The 22124-nt window shown below is 43.7% G+C and overlaps 1 protein-coding gene across 3 annotated transcripts in view; it reads right to left on the bottom strand.

Moving 5' to 3' along the window:
- Positions 1 to 39: 39 nt before the first annotated feature.
- MCU (mitochondrial calcium uniporter) overlaps positions 40 to 22124 on the bottom strand; it is an 86601-nt gene continuing 64516 nt past the window's right edge. For 2 of the 3 annotated variants that reach the window (XM_063164156.1, XM_063164157.1), the window contains exons 2-8: positions 12670 to 12739; positions 8655 to 8825; positions 7764 to 7868; positions 5402 to 5562; positions 4719 to 4922; positions 3096 to 3212; positions 40 to 1987 (exon numbers count right to left, since the gene is read on the bottom strand). In XM_063164156.1, the coding sequence (XP_063020226.1) occupies positions 1871 to 1987; positions 3096 to 3212; positions 4719 to 4922; positions 5402 to 5562; positions 7764 to 7868; positions 8655 to 8825; positions 12670 to 12739 (945 nt within the window). In that variant the 3' untranslated portion in view covers positions 40 to 1870. Of the gene's footprint in view, positions 1992 to 3095; positions 3213 to 4718; positions 4923 to 5401; positions 5563 to 7763; positions 7869 to 8654; positions 8826 to 12669; positions 12740 to 22124 lie in introns of all 3 variants that reach the window. The other variant, XM_063164158.1, reaches the window with a different exon arrangement.

Raw genomic sequence — 22124 nt, 5'->3', positions numbered from 1 at the left:
TTCTCAGCTGGGGAAAATAACATTATTCAAGAGCACTGATTCAAAAATTGAATAGTTATTTATTGTTCCAGAAGTACATTGCTCTTTTATACATATTTCATAAATGATACAGGATTTTACACATGTTCAGGTTTTTTTTTTTTTTTTGTTTTCTCCATGCTCCCTCCCTCATCCCAAACACACACCAAGGATTCAGCTACAGGATTGTGTTCACTTTTTTTTCCTTTTAAAACTCATCACACAAACATGATAAAACAGATAAAAAATAATCACACAATGTAATTAAATGGAAAGACAGAGGAGAAGGGGGAGGGAAGAAAAAAAAACAAAACTAGAAACATGCACCCATTCGGTCCAACATGCCACTGAGTGAGAAGAGGCAGCAATCCCAGCTGTGTTTCCACATCTGCAAGGCACCTGGCATCTAGTTAATACTGAATTATTTTCTTTCCTATATTTTTAAAACACGGTTCTCCAAAAAAAAAACCCAGAAGCCTCTTTCCATGACACAGTGAGGAGTAGTAGTGAAACATCAAAAAGAAGCAGCCAGCCTTTCTGTATATAAAGCTTAGTGTCCTTCTCCCACCTTCATCCTGTCTCCACAGCATTTATCAGCAGGGTGCTAAACCAGACTGACCTGCTCTGAGTGAAGAGATGTTTTATCTGCTTAGAAAGCAGCCAGCCTTGGCTAAGAGAGAGGGCAATGGGTTGACCTTCCTTCCTTTATTTCTTTTTAGCTAAGAACAAGAGATGTCATTAGCCACTCCTAAGAAATTCTGACCTGTGGACACAAAGTTCACTTAAAGCTACTTGATCAGGGGAAAGTGCTACAGAACCAAAGCAGTTCTGTTCTTGCACTGTAGGATCCCCAGGCTCTCAAAAAGCCTCTGGGCAAGGGAAAGGCTCTGACAATATGTGAAACCTTCTATCCCATTACACAAGCAGTCAAGTATCAAGATTCATTATTCCATATTCCAAAACTGTTCATTTTAAAGCAGGAGTCATGATTCTGGCAACAGTTCTGCAATCCTTTAAGGCCTCCCTAATTCCATAGTCCAGGTGGCTCTCAGACTGGGGGTAGGAAGAGGGGAACCTCCCTGCCTTAAGACAGAATATAAAAAACCGCTCATGCAATGCTGCCATGGGTTTCTAGGAGGAGCTCAAGGGCATTGGGACGCAAATTTCGAGAGTTATTCCGGAATAATCCAAAACATCAATTATCAAATGTCCAGAAGAAAACTCATTCCTTCTCTCACTGGGCTACAACCAATCTGTGCTACAAATAAACAAAGGAGGAAGTCAGTGGAGCACAGGGGGTGGGCTGGGAAGGGGAAGCTCACGGTTTTCCAGTAGAAAGCAGTCTTGTAGTAACTTTATAAAAGAGACCAGGTCTGACCAGAAGTGTGCGTGTTAATGGCGGTGGAGTGCAAGTTCTGATCACCAGCCAGAGCTCCAGGTGGCTTGGATTCTTTGTTCATTTATTTTTTTTTCTCCTTTTGTTTTTTTTCAAGACAGAAAGAGAGATTGGAATCAGGTAAAGGAAAATTTAAAAAGCTAAGCAGGCTGCTGGTGTCCTATCAAGAGGCAGACCCTGCAAAGCTGGAAGAAGACACCCCTACACCCCAGCATTACATTCTCTTCATGAACCCCCCCAATCCTGTATTTGTACACAATCTCCATTCTGACAGTTTTAAAAATGTGACTATTTGCCAAGCCCTTTTCAGAACTAACATTCCACAATGTCCCATCTTCAGATTTAAGAGATTTTCCCCCTTTACAGTCCTTTGTCTTGATTAAAGGTAAAAACCCTCCACCCCCCACACCACGTCCCAGCTTCCACCTGCAATGCTTTAATTAAAAAAGGCAAGAGCTATGAACAGGTTTTTTGCTGGGGTTCAGAGCTTCTTTGCTGATCAGTCCTTTTCAGAAATTTGCTGGATGGGCAGATGAACTTGCAGTGGGTCTCGAAGCCTCTTAAGGTCCAATTCTGCCTAAAAGTAAAGGACATGTTATAAAGCACAAGCTCCCAAAACAGCTTCCCCCAATACCATTTCCCTTTAGAGAAAGAAAAGCTTTCCCATATTTCCTTGTTTTTTCCCTGTCCAGCAGGAATTTGCCCAAAGAGTGAAACAAAGTTGAAAGCTCATATTTACAAAAACCATTCTCTGAACTTGTCTGCACACAGCCACTTAAGGAACAGGGTAGGGGAGATTTGGATCCCCATAAATTCACTGAAATATTTTTTAAAACAAGCCAACAAAACCCCAACAAATCAACATCCCAACTAGATTATTAGGGATGATTGATTCTAGAAGAAAAGCTCCAGGAAAACATGGCCATCCAATGGCATCTGCATTCAATATGGCTTAAGAAACCCCAGAAAGACCTTTGGGTCCTTCCTTATGTAATTTGTTCTCCAGAGGTAGAATTTGTTTTGCCCTGGATATCTTACACTGTCATTTTCAGAGCCTGGGAATAAAGGATGATAGAGAACAGTGAAAAATAATGTGGTAATTCTGCTTTTTCTGCTCACATCATCCTTCTGCAATAAGGCTCTGAGAAACACAAGGAAACATCTCTATCCTTTGCTGAACACATCCCACAACATGGATAATCTGTCAAGAGTGTCTGTCTCCAGAGTCTGAGAAATCTGCCCCCACTGATTTAAACAATACAGCTACATTTCCTGAACATTATTTTCCAGGACTGCACTGAAGTGCTATGTCAGGAAGACCTGAACTGAATGGATACAAAACTTCATTCCTCACTAAATCCATCTGGTGTGTAGGAGCTGAGAAGAAAAGAAATCTTGAATTAGGCTCCTCTGAGGCATAAAGAGTCTGAAGCAACTCAAGATTTACCAGCAGTTTCTTAAAGGCCCTTAAAGACTGATACGGGTTTCATGTTGATTTACACTTCCACTTCTATTCCTGGTAATATCAAAGCCAATTCAATGACTGCAGTATGGCCGTGACAGGAAAATGGCCTGAAAACTTAAAATACAGTCCTTCTTGCTTGAGGTGTGTCTATTAATAGTAATGAAGACCTAGCAAGCAGTAATTTCTTTATTGTGTTTCTGGAAATATTGTTGTTACCTGAGCAATTGCATCTTTGAGTTGATTGTATTTCTCTAGATCAAATCGTGTCTTTTTGGCTCCTTTATGGAAAAATAGTAAGTACTGTCTGTCTCTGGCATCTGGATAAACATATTCCTAAAGAGAAAAAAAGGAGAGAAAATAGGAATAAAGCTACAGCAGGGAGGCAGCACTGGATGCCATAGCACAGTGTCTCAGGTGTTTTTAGGACAATGACCAGTTCCTGACAGGAGGCACAAGCCTGGTCCAAGCTCACACAGTGGAGGGTGACCCCTGCCAGCAGCTAAATCCTCACCCAGCACTCACTGCAGCACAGCTGGGTCAGAGAAAGCACCCAAAGGTAGGAAAAAAACAAGAAAGATTTAAGTGTAAAGTTAAAGACAGTTTAGTAACTGAGGGAAAAAACCCATAACAAGATAAGAGTGATGCAAAAGCAATCACTCACCACCTCCTGCCAGCAGACCAATGCCCAGCCAGGCTCTGAGCAACAGCTGCTTTGGAGAAACTCCCTCCCAATTTATTGCAAAATGCGACATCATGTGGCATGGAGTATCAGTTGGGTCAGTTCAGGGCAGCTGTCCCAGATGTGTTCCCTCACAACACCTCACCCACCCCCTGTTCCCAGGGATGGGAGGAGGGGGGTTGGGAGGGATACAGCAGGGAAGAACAAAACCACAGAAGGCCTTGATGCTGTACCAGCCCTGCTCAGCAACAGCCAAAGCACTGCTGTGTTACCAAGGCTGTCTTGGTCACAAGTGCCAAACACTGCACCACACCAGCTGCTCTGCAGAACATTAACTCCATCCCAGCCAGACCCATATAAGTCAGACATTTGCTTCTCTACTCATTTGTTACACTCCAGCAGTGAGCTACTAGCACCTTCCTCCTGTCCCCAGTGTGCAAATCCTTCCATGCAGAGACAATAACAAATAACATTTCATACTGACAAGTTTGAGGGAGAAAAACTGCTATAAATACTGTCCCTGAAATGATGTAGCTGACAGACCCTTGGGACACCACACTGGAACACCTGCAGCATCTGTTCTGATGGCCCTGTGACAGCAGAGACACTTTGAGCCCTCCCTTCCTCATTATTTAGGCAGAATTAGGAACTGATGAGACAAAAAAACATGCACTAGAAAATCCATAGAGAATCTGTCACATTTACAAGGATCCAGAGACGGATTCTTCATCTGGATGGGAGGCCAGATCTGTGAAAGGCATTTCCAACAAGATGCCTGATCATCCTTGGGCTCCTTAAAAAGGCCAGCATGGCATGTGAGAGGGGTGGGCTTTCTTGAAGCCCAGAAGGTATCTCAGGCAGCCACACCTGTCTGTACTGACCATATCTGCCAGCAGATGAATCTGTGTGGCTACAGCAGCCACCTAACACTATTAGAAAAGCATTTCTGGTAAGACAACCAGCCAGGGCCACCATGAGAACACCCTATGGCCACACACCACCTCCCTGGCCAGCACAAATTAAACAAGTGACATTGGGTTCCAACAGGACAAGGAAGGGGCAAAGCAGCTTCTAGCAGGCACAACTTTGCTATTTTTCTAGTGAGTAGAGCCCAGGAAAGTCTTCTACTGAAGTGTCACTAGCAGCACACCAAGTCCTACCTGGCGGGTCATTACGAAGTAAGCGTACATTGCCATGGCACTACCATAGGTGATGAAATAGGTGACAGGTTCCATAATGTCCCAAGAGTATTCCCACCAGGTGAGGCGGGCCAGAATCCCAAACTGAGTGGCCATGTAGGCCAGGCCTCCCCACAACACCAAGGTTGTCCTCTTCTCTGCTTTCCTGCTGAGCTCCATCCTCACCTGCAGAAGGCAGAAACACACATCTTGCAGTCTCAGAAGTAATTATGTTAATATTGTTAAGAGATAATAATGCAAAATCAGTCCCTTATATTAATAGCAACATTAAGTGGTTTGAAACATGATTTGATTATGCATGATGCACATACAAACAAACCTCAGCTTCTTTTCCATCACCTATGCTGTCACCTATACTTACTCTGAGCATGCTCTGAATGCCTCAGGGAAGTATTTATTTCTCTATATTCAGAGATGTTCTGTTGCATTAGCCCCAGCTTTTATTTACTAACAAGCTCATTTCCAACTGCTTGAAGCAAGGAAACAAAATATTTCCACAGAAACCAGAAGCAGACATGGTTTGGTAAACACTTGGTTCAGTGATCTTAAAACTATTTGAAGCATGGCAGGGACCCAATTAAAACCTGGAAATCCATCCAGGCTGCCTTTGGAAGATAAATACAACACACTGAGAAACTCCTTACTTTTTCTAGAGGTGCTAGTTGCTCCTTCAATTGCTCTAGTCTCCCTATCAGCTCCTTCTCCTTGTTCAGCTGGTGCTCCTCGATGCTCAAGGCTGTGTACAACTGCTGAACCAACGTCTTCACATCATTCAGCGTCGTGGCATTTTCATGGCTTAAGAGCTCTAGGGATAAACAGAGGCTGTTTTATACACTGTGCCCACAGGGCTGCTCATGGGCCCTTGGGGAATCACTATTAGTCTGCACTGGAAATGAACAAAATTATCTTCTCAACAAAGAGGCCTTTGGAAGAGCTCCAGCACTCTAAGACAATGTGTTTCCCCTGAAAGAAGGGCCTTACTACTGGATATTCCTAAAATTTGATAAGAAAAAGGAGAAGAGAGGTATCCTATAAAGCTGGTCAGATTATCCAACAGCTGCTTCTGATTCATATTTATATACAAGACAAACAAACTCAACCAGCTATGATCCATCACACCAGCTGTCAAGACACAGGCAGAATTCAGAATACAGACCACCAGCAGCCAGAATTATTGGTGATGGCAACTGAACATTGTGGGTTAGGGACCCACAACAGCCTCAGCAGCAGCATTTAGAGTGCCAGTGCCAGGAATTGTTTCCCATGCTCTGTGGGTAACACCCCTTGCTGTGCTCCCTGCAAAGGAGTGAAGCTCTCCCACGCAGCATCTAGAAACAAGAGCAGGGCCACGACTCAAAAACACCTTTATACTTGCATTGCAACTCAAAAAGGATTCCTAGAGGATACCAGTTCTTAAAGGAGTTGTGACTATTGGATTGTCTTCCAGATCGGAAAAAAAAAAGAAGTTTGAAATAAAAGCAAAATATTTTGACATTAATCAAATAAAAAAAAATAATTTTTGTAGCATCCTTGGACTTGTACCTAAAGGTATCAAAATATGATTTTACCAACTCAAAAAGTACACCAGCAGCTCAAGGGAAAAAAAGTGACTCAGTAGCCTGTGCCAAGACACACAAAGTAAATAATTTCATTCTAGTTAAAGGGCTCCTGTTCTCCTACGAAGAAAAATCCATGTGCTCCTACTGAGGCAAACATCAAGAAGTACTTATTTAAAATTACAGTATTCTGGCATTTCCATTCTCAAATACTAGAGGTGATCTTGTAAAAATGCAAAAGCCAGAGCTGAAAAGTTTGACAGAACTAATTTCAATGCCTATTTGCAGGCACATTCATTTTAGCACAAACTACAGAAATCTCCTTGGCAAGTGCATCCTAGGAGACAATTTCCTGTAACCTTGGTGATCCCAGAGCTCACCTAGCAGCACACAGTGGGTGACAGCAGTAGAGTAACTTTGTGTGTGTGGTACCCAGTGGTTTAGATATCCAGTCTTAGCAGAGAACCTTCTGCTAAGGTGCTTTTGATGAGATGGGGAAAAAATCGTCTCTAGTAGAGGTGAGTCTACTCTATATTAAGGGGAGAGAGACCATCTCATCCAGTACAATGCACTCCCAACTCCAGAATAACAGAACAGTAAAATCCCCCACATCTGTCAGCCAAGAGCCAAATAGAAACAGCATTTCCCAAGCTGTCCCTCTTGTTTAAATCTTCAGAGGTAACTACAGGCATGCAAGAACCTGGTGTTTTATGAAGGCTATGAAGCTGCCCGGAAGAAAGAGGGCAGATAAAATCACTGAGTTCCTGCCTCCCCCAGTAATACTGAAAATGTCTCAAAAGCCTCTCTGCAGGTTTTCACATCTTGAAAATCACACATGTTCAAAGATTATTATTGAAATGGATTTTCTTATTGACTCAAAATAAGTTAGTTTCCCTACCCCTCCTACCTGTCTCTTCTAAGGGCACAGTCTCCTTTATTTCACTGTTTGGTAGCTAACAGGGTTTTGAGGTTTATCTGCAATATTTATTCTGCAATATTATCTGCAAAGTACCACACTTAAATGGAAACAATGTTAGCTGTCAGGGGAAGCAACAATTTATTCTTTCAAACCAGACAATCTAAGTTTCAATCTAATTCCCATCTTGTACTGCATTCCTTCAGAATAAGTTAAATTAAATTACTTTCCAGTAATTATAAAAAAATTTGAAAAACTTACAAATTAAAAGGAATTCTATTTCTTTGTTTATTTCTCTTGAGGGCTGGGGGCACTAGCTTTGAACAGAATGAAATATCTGCTTTTCATTAGTGATTATTCTGATTACTTGGATATCTCTAAATTGGGCTCCAAGGGCAGGATTAGAAACCAGGAGGTTTCCCTTTAGAAATAACACTCCATGCTCCTGAACAAGTTAATAAGCATGTTGCAGTGAAGCAGGGAACTCAATACTGAGATGTACTCCCAGGGCTGAGCAGAAGCAAGCTGCTTTACCTCTCTTTGGTGGTCTGACGTGGTAGGAGACATCATTAATGATCAGTTTGAAGTCATCCAGCAGAAGCAGGTCTATGCCTGTGGAGGAGGCCACACGTGTGCCATCTGTAAGGAAAACACAGATGATGCATTAAGCAGGAGGAACAAAGAACTTAAACATGCTGTGGCTAAGTTGTAACACCATCCCAAGTCCAGCTGTTTGGTTTCTGTTCTTTGTAAATATTATAATTTAAATATTATTTACAGAAAAGCAAAGCATGTATCTCTTAATTTACAGTATTGGACTATGAAAAAATAGTACATCCAAAGTATAAAAGTAGTGTACAAAAATACAGAAAAACATAGAAATCTTTAATAAAAAGTGAAGTCTTCAGATGAACTTGATCTCTTGATGTGCTTTGCCATATGACCAAAAATCAAAGAGCAGAGTCCCTTAAAGACAAAACGGAATTTGAGTTTACAAAATAACTTTAAATTCTTAGCTATTTACAATAACAATGTAAATAGTCTTTGTAAAGGATGGTACTTTTTGCCAGGACAAGGAAAGGTGAAACACGACTGAGTTGTCATTGCTAAAGCAGGATACTGTTTCCCATGTACATCTTCCACACCCAATTCCTTTATAAATCAATTTGAACCTCTCTGTAGGTTGCACAGCTTGTATGTTTCCTATTAAATAGTAGGGAACTCACCAGAAAACATCTCCATTAGGACTGATTTCTTGGGAGCACTGGCTACACAATATTCTAACTCTAGGAATAGCATTTCTACATTCTGCTCTTTCAGAAGGTCAGAGAACTCACACTACAGCGAACTTCCACTCCAAAAGCAAAAGGCTGTATGCAGACAGCTGGCAGGCAAGTAAATCAATCAGTTTGTAAACAAGAGTACCTGCTGAGTAGATTGCAACCCGATCAATGCCTCTGTCCTCTGCTCGCAGCTGTTGCAAGAACACCCCGACAGAGTCTGAGATGGGCTTCAGGGTGAACTGGCAGCGCTCGCGCCGCGATGGGAGACTGACAGAAATCACAGGCAGCCCGTTCTGGTACACCACCGTCACTTCTGCAGAGAAACAGCAACAACATCAACACAGGTCATTGTCACAAGGTAACAGATCTGCTCTACTTGCTCCACGGAGAAGAGGCAAGCCTGATTACAATCTGAATATAACACATTAAACTTGCAGCTTTCTCAAGAGATGTGGCCAAAGAAAAATGGAGGTATTGCAGAGATTCTCACTCCAGTAACTTGGCGGTATTTTTCTGTACTTTGTGAAAGTTACTTACTCTAAACACAGCCGCCTTTGTTCTAAAGACAACATGATATCTAAAAGCCATAACATGGCAGCACAGTATGTTTTGGTTAGGTTTTGAGAATAAAAGCATTTTAGACTATGGAAGACAAAACATTGCTGTTTACAGCAGGATTTATAGCTCAGGAGACAAAGGCAGATTGTGTCTATTAGGAAACATCAAGGAAGGACTCGCTTCAAATGTTTATATTCTTGTTTAGTTCTGGTTTCTTCCTCCTTGTCCTGAGGCAAAACATGTAAGAAAGCAGTCAGGAGCATGAGGCTGCAGCAGAACAGCACTCTGAGTTTAGGCTTCAAGGTCATTTAATCTAAAATTCATGGGATCAATATGCTTTGTACTTCGCCAGACAGGCATTACTACTTAGGTGTAGATAAAACAAGATTTTTCCATTTCTTTGGTGCTGCCAAAAGCTTTTCTGAGGGCATTCTTGAGGATTTCTGTAATTCTAAAATCAATGGTAGTGACCGGTACGAGCTGTAGGCTGTTTATTATTTTACTGCCACAACCTGCTCCGTGTACTTTGTGAGATCCATACGTAGAAAAGAGAAGTCAAAAGTTCATATTCCCTAAGCCCTTTACTGAATCACAGTCATAACTGTCCTCAAGTGAGATAGTTGCTAAGATATAACAGCACACCTCAAAAGGATTTGCTTTTATAGGTGTGTTTCTTATATAAAAACACACAGGGTTTTTTACTGCTTAGAGCATTTCTGTGTCTCAAGGATGGTGCAGTCACACCCACCCACAATTCATCTGCCTCAATATCCCAACCTGTTGTAGCTCTGGTCAACTCCTGTCTCCTTAAACCCACTGAACTCATGCACTGACATGCTAAGTCATTTTAAACAGCTAATATCAAAACCAGCCAGTCAAAAAGTCAACAGAAGTAGAAATAAAGGCAAATAATTTTATTTTAACCAGCAAAGAGAACTATGGGGACAAGTCCTGGGGCAACACATATTTCCAAAAATGGAGGATTGTGGATATTGAGAAAGGATTTACCAAGTGCATTTGTACAAAGCCAGAAGAATTCTCTTCTTATTCTTAACTATCACACACCTTCATGAAATGAATCAAGCATAAAAAAAGCTTTTTCCCTCTTGCAAGGGATTGCTGCCTTCAAGTCCTTAAAGACTAGATGGAAGCAGCCAAGTATGGTCACCTAAAACAACTAAAGCATCCTAAGAGGCCCCAGCATTTGAAAACCTATCAATGCCTGCTCTCAAGACTCAGACATCTGACAGGATTTTAGTAGCTTTAGTGTTTTGAAGTGCAGGCTTCAGAGACAAGAATCAGATATTTACTGGAAAGAAATAAAGCAAAGTGCTAACATATTTGGACTGCCAGACAGAATTTAGAGCTCCTTAGCAGCAGCTGTTATGACACCAGCTATCAGGTTTTCTTTACATTTAAAATGCTACCTGGATCACACAGGCAGTGAGGCAGATTTTTTGCAGAGAAACAGACAGAACAATGTTTGCATTTACACTTTTTCCACATATCCCCATCAGTACCACACCACAACCAGAGCTCCAGGACTTCCAGCTCTGGAGGGAAGTGCCTGCCAGGAACAGCCCTGCTGCATTTTAGGAGTCATCAGCATTAGGAGCACAAAGCCTTTCACTGGCATTTCCAGCTTAGGTGAAGTATTAAAGACTAAATTATTTCCCTTCAAAAGACAGGGTCCATAAGCCTGTAAATTAAAGCAGCTGCTTTATGTTTTCCTTGCAAAAACCTTGTAAAAGTAATTTCCTAGCTTAATTCACTGGTGGGGAAAGTCCATGACTGCAGGTTGATCCTCTCACCACCTCCCACACAAGCAATGCTGGTCAGATTTTTACTGCATTGAAGAGGGAAGAGGCAAAGAAAAGAAGGAAATCTGAAGGACACAACAACACAAACCTAACAGACAGCAGCAGGCAGCTCCAGTAGAAGTCATTAACAAGTCCCTGTGGTATGGCTGCCTCACTCTTCTCTCCCACAGCCCTGTGTGTCTTCTGCATCTACTTCACAAGTTACTAAGGGGACAAAGCATTTGGCACCTCTCTAATTACAGTGCTAAGGTTTCAGCTAATCTTCCCCTAGTTAAATTTTAAGCCAGGATTTAAAGGAATGCAACAAGTAAAAGAAATTAATTTTATACAAGTGTGCTGCACTTACATTTACAGTCACCTACAGCCTGGCCAGGAATGGTGCTAAATGAGACTGTGGGGGATTTGAAAAGCTTTACATGCTGTATTAAATGTGGGGTTGCTTTGAGGCATGAGTTCCAACCAAGTGCCACAAAGTTTTGACTCAATCATATGTGCACCAGCAAGACGTCATGGGTATTTTTTTTTTATTATTTCTATTTTCACCTAAGATCAACTTGAGCAACAAATGAGGTCAAAATGAACTACAGTATAAGAAAAAAGTGTGGCCAAAGAAATCAGTGTTGAACATTGGCTACTGGTAAAGACAAAGTTATAGGAAGAAATAATGAGAGAATTATTCAAGCACAACATGAGGAAAAGTAAAATCAAATCAGCACAGGCAGATTTCTTCTCAACCTTACACACTCTCTCACTTCTACCTGTTTAAGCTGCCAGGTTTTCATGTAAGCTCTGCAGAGCAGTCATGTTCTCTTTGTCTTGCACACTTGTTATCCTGGCAGGGGAAGCAGGAACCCTTCATTTATTAGCTTTCAGACCTTATTAACAAGCCTTAACAAGGAGAGGATCCACTCCATGCCCAGTCTGTCAGCTCCACTCCCTGTGCACAGCATGCAGATGTTAAGCAGCTGAAAGCTGCTCCTTTCCTCTTTGCATTATGGCACACTGAGAGTTTTACAGTTCCACCAGTGCATCCTTTTGCTTTGTGCTCTGACAACCTTATCAAAAAAGCTTCATGCCTGAGCTGTCCCAGAATTTAAATAAAGGAATAATATTGCCTTGGCTTCAAAGCTTATTTTCTGTAGTAAATGATGCTTTTGTGGCATGGAGCTGAACCGCACTTTTGTTACATAAATGGACTTTAGGGGGCAGGTAGGATCAGGCTGAAGGGACCACAGTGATTCTTCTGGTGCCACCTCCCTGCTCAAGCAGGGACATCCCAGAGCACATGGCACAGGATTGTGTCCAGATGGTTCTGGAGTACCCCCAGTGAGGGAGACTCCACAGCCTCCCTGGGATATCTGTTCCAGTGCAACAGGAGATTTTCCTCATGTTCAGGTAGAATTTCCTGTGCATCAGTTTCTTGGCACCACTGGGCAGAGCCTGGCTCCAGCCTCTGGCAGCTCCCTCCAGGAAGGAGAGCACCCTGAAGGGCAGGGGTCATACAGACCTCACAGCTACATCAGAAAGAAGGCTGGCAAAGAGACTTGGACAGTTGCATGCAATTCCATGTTTCTTTACAAAGCCTGTCCAGTTTGGTAAGGACAGTTCATAGAAAAGCTGCCCGTTGCCTTAATGCTTCCTGACTTTGTTCTCTCTGTCACTTCCTTAGCTCCAAACTGGATTGGTGCTCGGCCAAAGAAGCCTCCACCAGAAAAGGGGGCAGGGAATGAAACGTGAGTGGGGGAAGTCCAAGCGAGGCAGGAACTGGTGTGTACTCACCATCAGAGGGCACTACGGTACTGCAATACACCACTCTCACGCTCTGCCAAGGAGACAGCCGCTGGTGCACCTGGAAAACACGGGGAAAAGGACAAATGCTCAGAGTCGGGCAGGATCCGGCCTCCGCCATCTCCGTGCCCCTCCCCAGTGCCCGCGCCGGGCACTTCCCCCGTCCGCAGGAGCGGCCACAAAGCCGGAGCGCCCGTCAGGAACAGCCTCTTCCCTTCCCATCTGTCACCCCGCAGGGATTCCCCCCGCAGCCAAGTTCACCTCCACACACCTCACTCTGCACACAGCTAGCTGGGAGTCTGGAACAGAACACTCGTGGTTTGTTTTCCCTAATGTGACACGGATTTTTAAAGCCACCCAGTCAAGCAGTTTTAAGGAATCCATTTAGCTGACTACACAGACACACAGTAGAAATCCTTTAAAGGTTACAAAAAGAAGTTTTTTGCATAACCAGGATAGATGTTTAGAGTTGTGGATTAACAGGATCATTCTCTTTGGTTGCTTTCCATGCCAACATGACTTTTCTCATGTCCTTACAGAGAGAAGCTGAACTCAGACACACAGCAATAAACACGCCTGTGCATAGAAGAACAAATTGTTCCAACATAAAAAGCAATAATTGTAATACTGAGCTATAAAAATAAAAAATAACAACAGCCCAACAGGAAGAAAGCACATGAATGGGTTTGCATGTTCTGCAAACTTAGCAAGAGACTCATTTGCCCATGAAAATCTACAAACAGAGTGAATTAAAGTCTATTTTTAACATTATATTACACTGGTTATTTACTAATCCTTCCCCAACACTGAAATTGCAGCTCTGGCACAAAGCAGCCCAACTGCAAACCACAGTAAGGGGGAACACCAGCTCTCACCTGTCCCTGGTGGTTCACATTTCAGTGGCTAGCCTCGGATTTTGCAACAGCTGTTGTCCAATTTGGACATTCCTGCAGTCTGGGATACTTTTTCTTTGCTGAATGCTAAAACACAGCTGCCAAACCTACATTTTTATAAAGGTATCTTACAGGGAGGACTTGTTTTAATAAACTTGTAATGATGTTTGCAAACAAAACCCAGGTTGCTGATTATTTCTCTGCCAAATTGTCCAGACCTCTGTGTTTCATGAGGTTACCTTTGATAACCTACTTTGAATGGCTTTAATTGCTACTTGCCTTGTGCTCTGAAGCCTGATATCCAAACCAAGGATAGTTTCCACTGATCTTTCTCAAAAGCAGGACCTTTGGCCCTGATGGTCACTGCACTGACAGCTCTAGAAATTCACTGTGACATGTGCTGTATTTGTATTTCATTTCTATTCATTTTGACAACAAAAATCAGTCATTTTCAATTTGCCTCCTCTCAACTGCATTTTCAGCTTCCCAGGGTCAAATCAGACAGGAAAATAAGTGGGCACCAAACAGCTGTAACTCAAGTGGGAAGCTGAATGCTTCAGCAAAAGTAATGTTGTAAAAAACATTTGCATGTTGGGAACCAAAGGGCAAATTTGCTTTTTTACAAGTGAAATAACCAAGTCTTCTCGACTCTGACAGCATGTGCTGCTGCTGAGCAATCAGGATTATCCCTCCCATTTGAAAAAGCCCAGGTTTTAGACTCAAAACTACCCGAGAAAAACACAGCTACAATCCCACATGCTGTACAAATCCAGCTCTGTTGTCTTGGCATTACTGTTATATTATTAACAAAGTCAGAAGCTTCAAGGATAAGATGTGGTGCCACATGCAAATCAATTTTCAGAACCAATTTTTACCTAAGGAGGGGAATTTCAATCTTTCCAAAAATAGCATCAGATACAAAAACAAGTGGGCAGAATTCACTCAGTGAGACACAAACCCTCCTCAGTCACACAGCACTACCCCAAAGACTGTAGAAAAGTTTTACCTGATCCCACAGCACAGCTAGCACTGACATGAGGTTTTTACTGCTTCACTCTCTCTCTCTACACAACATAATTAATTCATTTTCCAAACACTGCACGGCAGGACTCTGCTTTTCCACCAGATGTGGACAGCAGCCCAAAAACACAGTTCTCAGAACATCCTAAAACCTGCTAAAGCCAACATTATCCTACTGCAGAACAACCATGGAGCTGGAAGATGTTATCAGGTAGCACAGGCAAATACTTTGCCTTAAGGCTAAGAGTATCTGACAGACACAAGCTCACTCCAGAAGCCTCCTGCCCTGTAGAACAAAACAGGGAAAAGGCAAAACAGGTTGGAAAAACCAGGGCATGTTAGGTGACTCATCAAAAACCCGAGGTGTCCCCGGACTTAACCCCTTGCACAATTCTTGCATCCCAATATGGGCTGAACCCCTCTGTTTGTGAACACTCCCCTCCCCAGCAGTGTACATTTACAGGAGAGGCGCTGCCAGAACCTTTTACAGGAGAGATGCTGTTAAACACTCGCATCTGCCACTCCTGCAGCTCTGAACTGTGCTGCTGGTGCAATTCCTTATCAACAAAAACAGTCTCTACTGGGCAGGAAGGGAAAAAGAGGAACAAATGAGCTCAAAACTGAGCAGAGCCCAAGATGTCATGGTATGTCACCCAAGGTTAGAATGAACTTACAGAGCCATCCATCATTTCTATTCCTGAAGGGAGACTGTTGTTTTAACATTGAGATGGAGAGAAATGTTTGAACCCATTACCCGATGTCTGCAGCTCAACAGCTTCATACAGGAAGGTGTCAGAAGGCTGAAGCCGGGGATCAGAGCAGTGCAGGGCACAGAGAGGAACCCCTTTCAAGCTTTACTGACCAGATCTGCTCCTCAGATAAACAGGCAAGAGCCCACCCCCCTTCAGCAACCAAGTGTGCAATAACTCCACCCAAATTTTAGTCCATACAGGCTTGTCCACCCCTCCCAAAATAAGCAATTCTTGGAGTGTGAAAAGCACCAAGGCAGACCACAAAAGCAAAAAGCTTTAAGCACTAGGATAACTTTCTGGGTCTCACAGGAACACACGCAGGAATTCACATTCCACATCCATCAGATCCTTCATTTCCTGCCTTATCTGCAGTAAGATGCATGCTAAGAGGCTCAGGGTTATGCAGCAGCTGCGCTCCCAAAATGATTAAAGGAGCAAGAGAAAAAAAGTGCCAGTCCTCTACCTAACACTAATCCTTCCTCCAGGTCTGTATTAGCCAGCCCAAAGGCACAAATAACAGCATCTCCATAGGTCCTAATGTAGCTTTCTCAACACTACCTGGGTGACAAAGTTAATCAAAGCCTTGCTGAAAAAAAATCAACCTTTTGGCTACCAGTGAGTGCTCTATGATGGAAAAAGAGGGAGCAGCTCCTGCTCTCCAGGTATGTAATTATCAATGATGGAACACTAACAACTTTAGGAGATTGAGTCTCCAAACACTAATTAAAATCAGAAAAGAGGCTGACCAGGAAAAAAAACCCCACACCCCAAGCATGAAAAAAGGTGAGCATCTGACTCTAGAACCCAAGTAAAACATGCTGCTAACTCATTACCTGGAGTGCCAGTGCAGCAAGAACTGCAGAGCTTCAGTGAAAAACAGAGCATTCTCTGCATAAAAATTTCTTACCACAAGTAAAGCATTGAAGAGACACGTTTGCAAGTGCTTCTGGCACATCTATTTTACAAATTACCAGGGGCCTCCTTTATATGAGGCAGCCTTCAGTCTGATCCACAGCAGCTCACCTTTTCCAACAAGAAACAAATATTTTCCCCTCTATCCCAACTTCTGCTGCATGAAACACTGAATGTCTTTCCTGGCTCTAAAAGTGGTTACCCTAAAACCTCCAGGCTGGAATCTGAGTGGTGAAAATTGCTGTGAGCTTCCCCAGGCAGCCCAAGCCACCCACCTCAACCATGCTGAAGGGCTCCATTTATCTGCATTGAGCTCATTCCTGCTCCTGTACTCTACCTGAGAGATTCTGGTCTCTCTTGAACAGGATGTTGGAATCCTGGAGGCTGAGAATTTCAGACTCCCTGTGCTGACAAACACTGACCCCCAAGAGATAACAGCATTTGACCTGAGGCTGTGGAGAAGACTTCCAAAATTGAATAACAGAACTAAGATTATGAGTGTGTAGTTTGATTAGAAGTGTGTAATATCACACAGTAGAGAACTTGGAGTTTAAAGTTTTAAAATATAGGAATATATATGAGACAATAGTTTTAAAGCAGTAACTAGTCCTTCTACTTCATGAATTTGAGTAGTATTTTGTAATTAGACAGAAAAGTTCACATTGACAAGACATGAGTGATTAGTTATTAAGCTAAAAGTAAAAATAATTTAAGTGTTATTTCTTAATTAGATAGTTTTTCCTTAAAAGACCTTGTAGAGATAGATACAAAGCCATTTGTGTAACTTGTTAGTGAAATACTGTAGAACTCACAACTTTTAAATAAAAATAATAATATAAATAAAATATAATATTAAATATATAAATATAAATATATAAATATAATATAAATAAAATAATAAACATCTAAGTCTATCTCAATACCATTTCAAATGCTTTCAATCCCAACCAAAAAAAAAAAAAAAGACTCAACACAGTACCTTGATCCTAAATTATCAAAGTTCCCTTCTGTCCTCCACTTTTCCTTCCCCTTCACACCAGCTGTTTGCAAAGTAAAGGAGACTCAGGGCAAAGCCCTGCCCTGACCAGAAACCTGCTGTCTGAGGGATGAGATGTGTGACTTCCCAACACAGCCAGTGGTTTTGCACAGCACATAAGCTCTGCCTGGACTGAAGCACACTGAGCTGTGAGGGATTGACTGGGGCCAGCTGCACAGCCAGCTGCTCCCAAGCTCCTTGGGAACAGGACAGGATAAAAGGATGAAGGCAGGGAGATCAGTCACCACTGCTCACTGGCTTAGCAGACTGGACTAAGGGAAAGTTGATTTGCTGCCAATTAAAGCAGATAATATCAAGAAACAGCCTGAAATGAACACTTTGCCCCTAACCCAACCCTTTATCCAGGATCCAACTCTGCCCAGAAACCCCTCAGGCACTGCCCACTGCGATCCCTCATCCCCTGGGCACCCCACAGACTCCTCAGCCCTGTGACACCCCACAGAGACCAGAGACTCTTCAACCCCAGACACCTCTCAGCCTCCTGAGACACCCCACAGATATCAGAGACCCCCTCAGCCCTGTGACACCCCACAGATATCAGAGACCCCTCAGCCCTGTGACACCCCACAGATATCAGAGACCCCTCAGCCCTGTGACACCCCACAGATATCAGAGACCCCTCAGCCCTGTGACACCCCACAGATATCAGAGACCCCCTCAGCCCTGTGACACCCCACAGATATCAGAGACCCCTCAGCCCTGTGACACCCCACAGATATCAGAGACCCCTCAGCCCTGTGACGCCCCACAGATATCAGAGACCCCTCAGCACCATAACACTCCACAGGTATCAGAGATCCCCCTCAGCCCCACGACACCCCACAGATTTCAGAGACCCTCAGCACCATAACACCCCACAGATATCAGAGACCCTCAGCCCTGTGACATCCCACAGATATCAGAGACCCCCTCAGCCCCATGACACCCCACACAGCCCCCACAGAGACCCCTCCCAGCCTCAGGCCCCCCACCCAGTGACTCTCAAACCAGTCTGTCAATAAAACCTCTGACAAAGGAGCCAGCGTGGGGCTCTGAGCACTCACAGGACCTTGGCAGCCCACAGCAGTCCCTCACTGAGGGCTCTGAGGGCAGCAGGTGACCAGGGGAAGATGGCGGCGCCTCATGAGGGACCCGCCTGCTGCCAGTGCCAACCTCAGCTAATTCCTGCTAATTCCTCCTCAGCGTCCTCCCTGCCCTCCTCAGACACCTCCAAAGGGACCAAGACAGGCCTGTCTGCCACTGGAGATGTCTGCCTGCACCTCTCACCCCCTTCTTTTCTTTCTGAGGTGCCTGGACACCATTGCCCAACTTCCAGGATCTCTCTTTGAGAGACAAATATTAAAAAAAAATCTCCATCTTCCTTTGAAATTGAGCCCAACTTTACCAGGAATTTTCAGCCCTCTATGGAAGATGTTCTCCAGCTTCTCGCTGTGGTCTCTGGATACATTCACACAGCCAATACATCTGTGTAGTATTTCCCAGAAGAAATAGTCTGGGCTGTGGGCTGCTGTTCGGGAGCCTGGGATGTGACAGAACAGCCCCTGTTCCTACAAGGGTACAGCTCCTACTTCATCCATGCAAACTCCCTCTGGATACATTCACACAGCCAATACATCTGTGTAGAATTTCCCAGAAGAAATACCTTGGGCTGCTGTTTGGTAGCCTGGGATGTGATAGAACAGCCCCTGCTCCCAGAAGGGTTCAGCTCCCACTGCATCCATGCAAACCCCCAGGGATCTGGCTGGAGAGGGAATGCCCCTATACCCAAGAGCTGTGCCCTGGCAGTGACAGCAACAAGACAAACACTTCTGAGCACAATTTCCTCTAAGTCCAAACTGCTGCCTTTTTCAACTGTCTCCCAGGACCCAAACAACACTTGTCTGATTAAATCCCACTGGCTTGAACTGATTCCTCTCTCTCTCTCTTTGACAGCACGCCCTTGCTCCATCCCACTCAAGAGGTCAGATTTTGCACCAAAAAGAACATTTTGCGCCCACTGCCCCCACAGGGCAGCGCTTCATGCGGATGAAGGTCAAGCAAACAAGAACCCGTCTGAACTGCAGTGCTTTTCTTCGTGGATTTTTTTCTTCTGTGTTTTAAAATCAGGCTGCAGACAGACACACAAAAAAGGGCAATGCCAGCAAGATGTGGGAAGTGTTATTCCTTATATTTGGAAGCACTTTGTATGACCTACGCGTTAGCAAACGATCTTCATTTGCCTCAGCTCTCGTTCCTGCCTGAATTTTCTCTTCTTCCAGCATTAGTACAAAACTCTAGCACATCTGCTAGGAAGGGAACATAAACAGGAGGTGAGCTATAAATACTCCTTTCTCATCCTGCTTCCTTTGCCCATCTGCCTAAAAAGAAGCAGGTAATCCACAGTGTCCAGGAAGAGGAGGGGGAAGGAGGAAAGAGATTAATTCTCTGCAGAAAAGGGAAAAAGCAGGGATGAAGTAACTGTTCCTCATCCTTCATTGTGCCTTTCTCCCAGGCATTACTGCTACTCTGGAGACACTGAACTGAGGAGTTGCAGCAGGAACTGTTGTTGAGCAGGAACATCGCTGCATTTGATGGGTGTGATTGAGCCTCTGGGAGACAAGAGAAGGAAGAGGAGGTAATAAATGGGAAAAAAGTTGAGCTGACATCTTAAGCCCATCAGCCAGGCAGAATCCATTGCTTTGAACAGGTGCTTCCCTTGCCACCATCCACACCACTACTCCCTTACCTAAAAACCAAATCAAAACCCGAAACCTTCTCTCAATCTATATTCTTAATTGTATTGCAAGTGCCAACAATTTACAGAGAAATACCCAATTCCTAACTTAAGGCAGGGTACACCAGACACTCACACTCCCTCTTTCACCCAACCTTCACACAGAACTTCCTGCCTCTGGCAGACAACACAAAACGGGGCTGGAACTTCTCCCTGACCATTTGTGATGCCAGATCACAGTTTCACCATGAAAATATTTTTGCTTTAGTGGAGCAGGATGGTTTGGATTCCACTTCTTTAACACAATCCTCATGGTTACTGGGGAAAAAAAAAACACTGAGACTTTTAATTCCTTTGAATCCTGAAGGCTTGAAACATAGAACTCAAACAAAACACTAGGATGCATTTAAACTTGTCAGCTTTGAAACCTGAGAGCTAAACTCCTTTCCCTAATTTCCAGATTCATCACTTGAATCTTACTGAAAAGGTTTCTAACTCTCTTCTCAAAATTAAGGGGGCTGTCAACCACTGTTTAAAAAAGGTTTGAAGAACTCAGTGAGTTCTGAGCTCACTAATTTCAGGGATTTTGTCTCTCTCAGCCACCCACAGCTGAAAACTGCATAACCAAGAGAGAAGGCATCAGATGGATTCCCCTCAGCCATTTCCCCAGGGCAGCTCAGCTGTTATTTTGTTGTTTGCTTTCTCGTGATTTTTTTTTTCCTCTAGCACTTACCAACCCCATTAGGTAACTCCTTTAGCCTCAGTTAGAACCAGTTTCAAACAAGAGCTCTTGCCCCTCTTCTCACAGTGGAAAAAGAGTTTCCCAGTGAGGAGGAACCAGCGCCTCCCTGACATCCCCGCACTCCCAGCACCAAGAATGAAACAATGAGCAGAGTTACAGAGTGAGACTCCCACAAGTGCAAGGGAATTCCTTCTGCCTGTGTGTGCTGGGGAGCAGCCAACTCCCACTGGTTTTCCAGGGAAATAAACTCAGAAAGGAGGGAACCTCGCTGGTGGAAAGGCACAGCAGGCTCGTGCAGGCTTTGGAGTCAGGGCCAGCACATGCACAGCTTGGGAGGATCTGCACAGCCTCAGATATGGAGAGGTGCAACATCCTGCAAGCCACAGCACATCCCACTGCTGGGGGAGTCCTGCACCACCAGCTCCCTGCAGGAAAGCACAACACAAAACAATCTCATCTCTCTGGCTAACTTCACACCTGGGTTTGGTCCAAAAGGTGGTGGAACAGAAAGGTAAGTACTCTGAGACAGCAAGAGGCTGTACCCACAAAGGCACATCCAGGCAGTCCACAAAAAGTGGTTCCTTCTCTGGGATTATGAGCCTTACAGGGTGAGCCTAGAGGCCAAACTCACTTTAGGATTGAATCCTTTATGAGGCACTTAGCAGGGAACTTCAAGAGTGTTGCCCAGAAGTGCCAGAAAAGCTTTATAGATATTCTGATTCTCACAAGTTCAGTCCCTAAGCAAAAACCTAAGTTTGGCTACAAATACCTGCAGCCAATTCACACTGGCCAGGAAGAAATACCAAAGTGTAGGATGTTCAACTTGGCATTCTTCCCTGCCTTCTATAATCAGTTTGCAGCAGTTTACCACCAGGTGAGATTAGTACAGTAAAAATCAATCCTTCTGCTACACACATCTTCCCACACACAGCTCATGAAGCCCTGGAAGAATCCTCCAGTTGATTAAGGGTAAATGCCTGACATTCTCCCCCTGGATATGCTGCTTGCTATAAGGATTGTTACTGTGCAATTCTGGCTTCTAAACCCCTTATGTTCCCTGGCAAGACTAGAGCAACAGAAGGAAAGGAAAAAAATTCCAATAAAAATATATGAATGTTTAAAGCCATTAAAGAACTCCATTTCATTGTGCTACCAGACCACAGCTCAAGGATACTTACACACAAACTTAATATCCCCATATGTTAATGTTTAATGTCCTTTGGTTAACGATGCACTTTTACTTATTTTGCAGGACTGCCCTCCTCCTGTGCCCTGGGAGAGGAGATGGTGCAATGCTCACCTCCTGTGTGCCATCGGTACGTGCCTGGAGAGGCAGCTTGGCACAAGTTAAAGCAGG

The sequence above is a fragment of the Melospiza melodia genome, chromosome 9 (assembly GCF_035770615.1).
Source record: "Melospiza melodia melodia isolate bMelMel2 chromosome 9, bMelMel2.pri, whole genome shotgun sequence".
In the NCBI taxonomy this organism is placed as follows: Eukaryota; Metazoa; Chordata; class Aves; order Passeriformes; family Passerellidae; genus Melospiza; species Melospiza melodia.
This window is presented reverse-complemented; position numbering and strand designations above follow the sequence as displayed.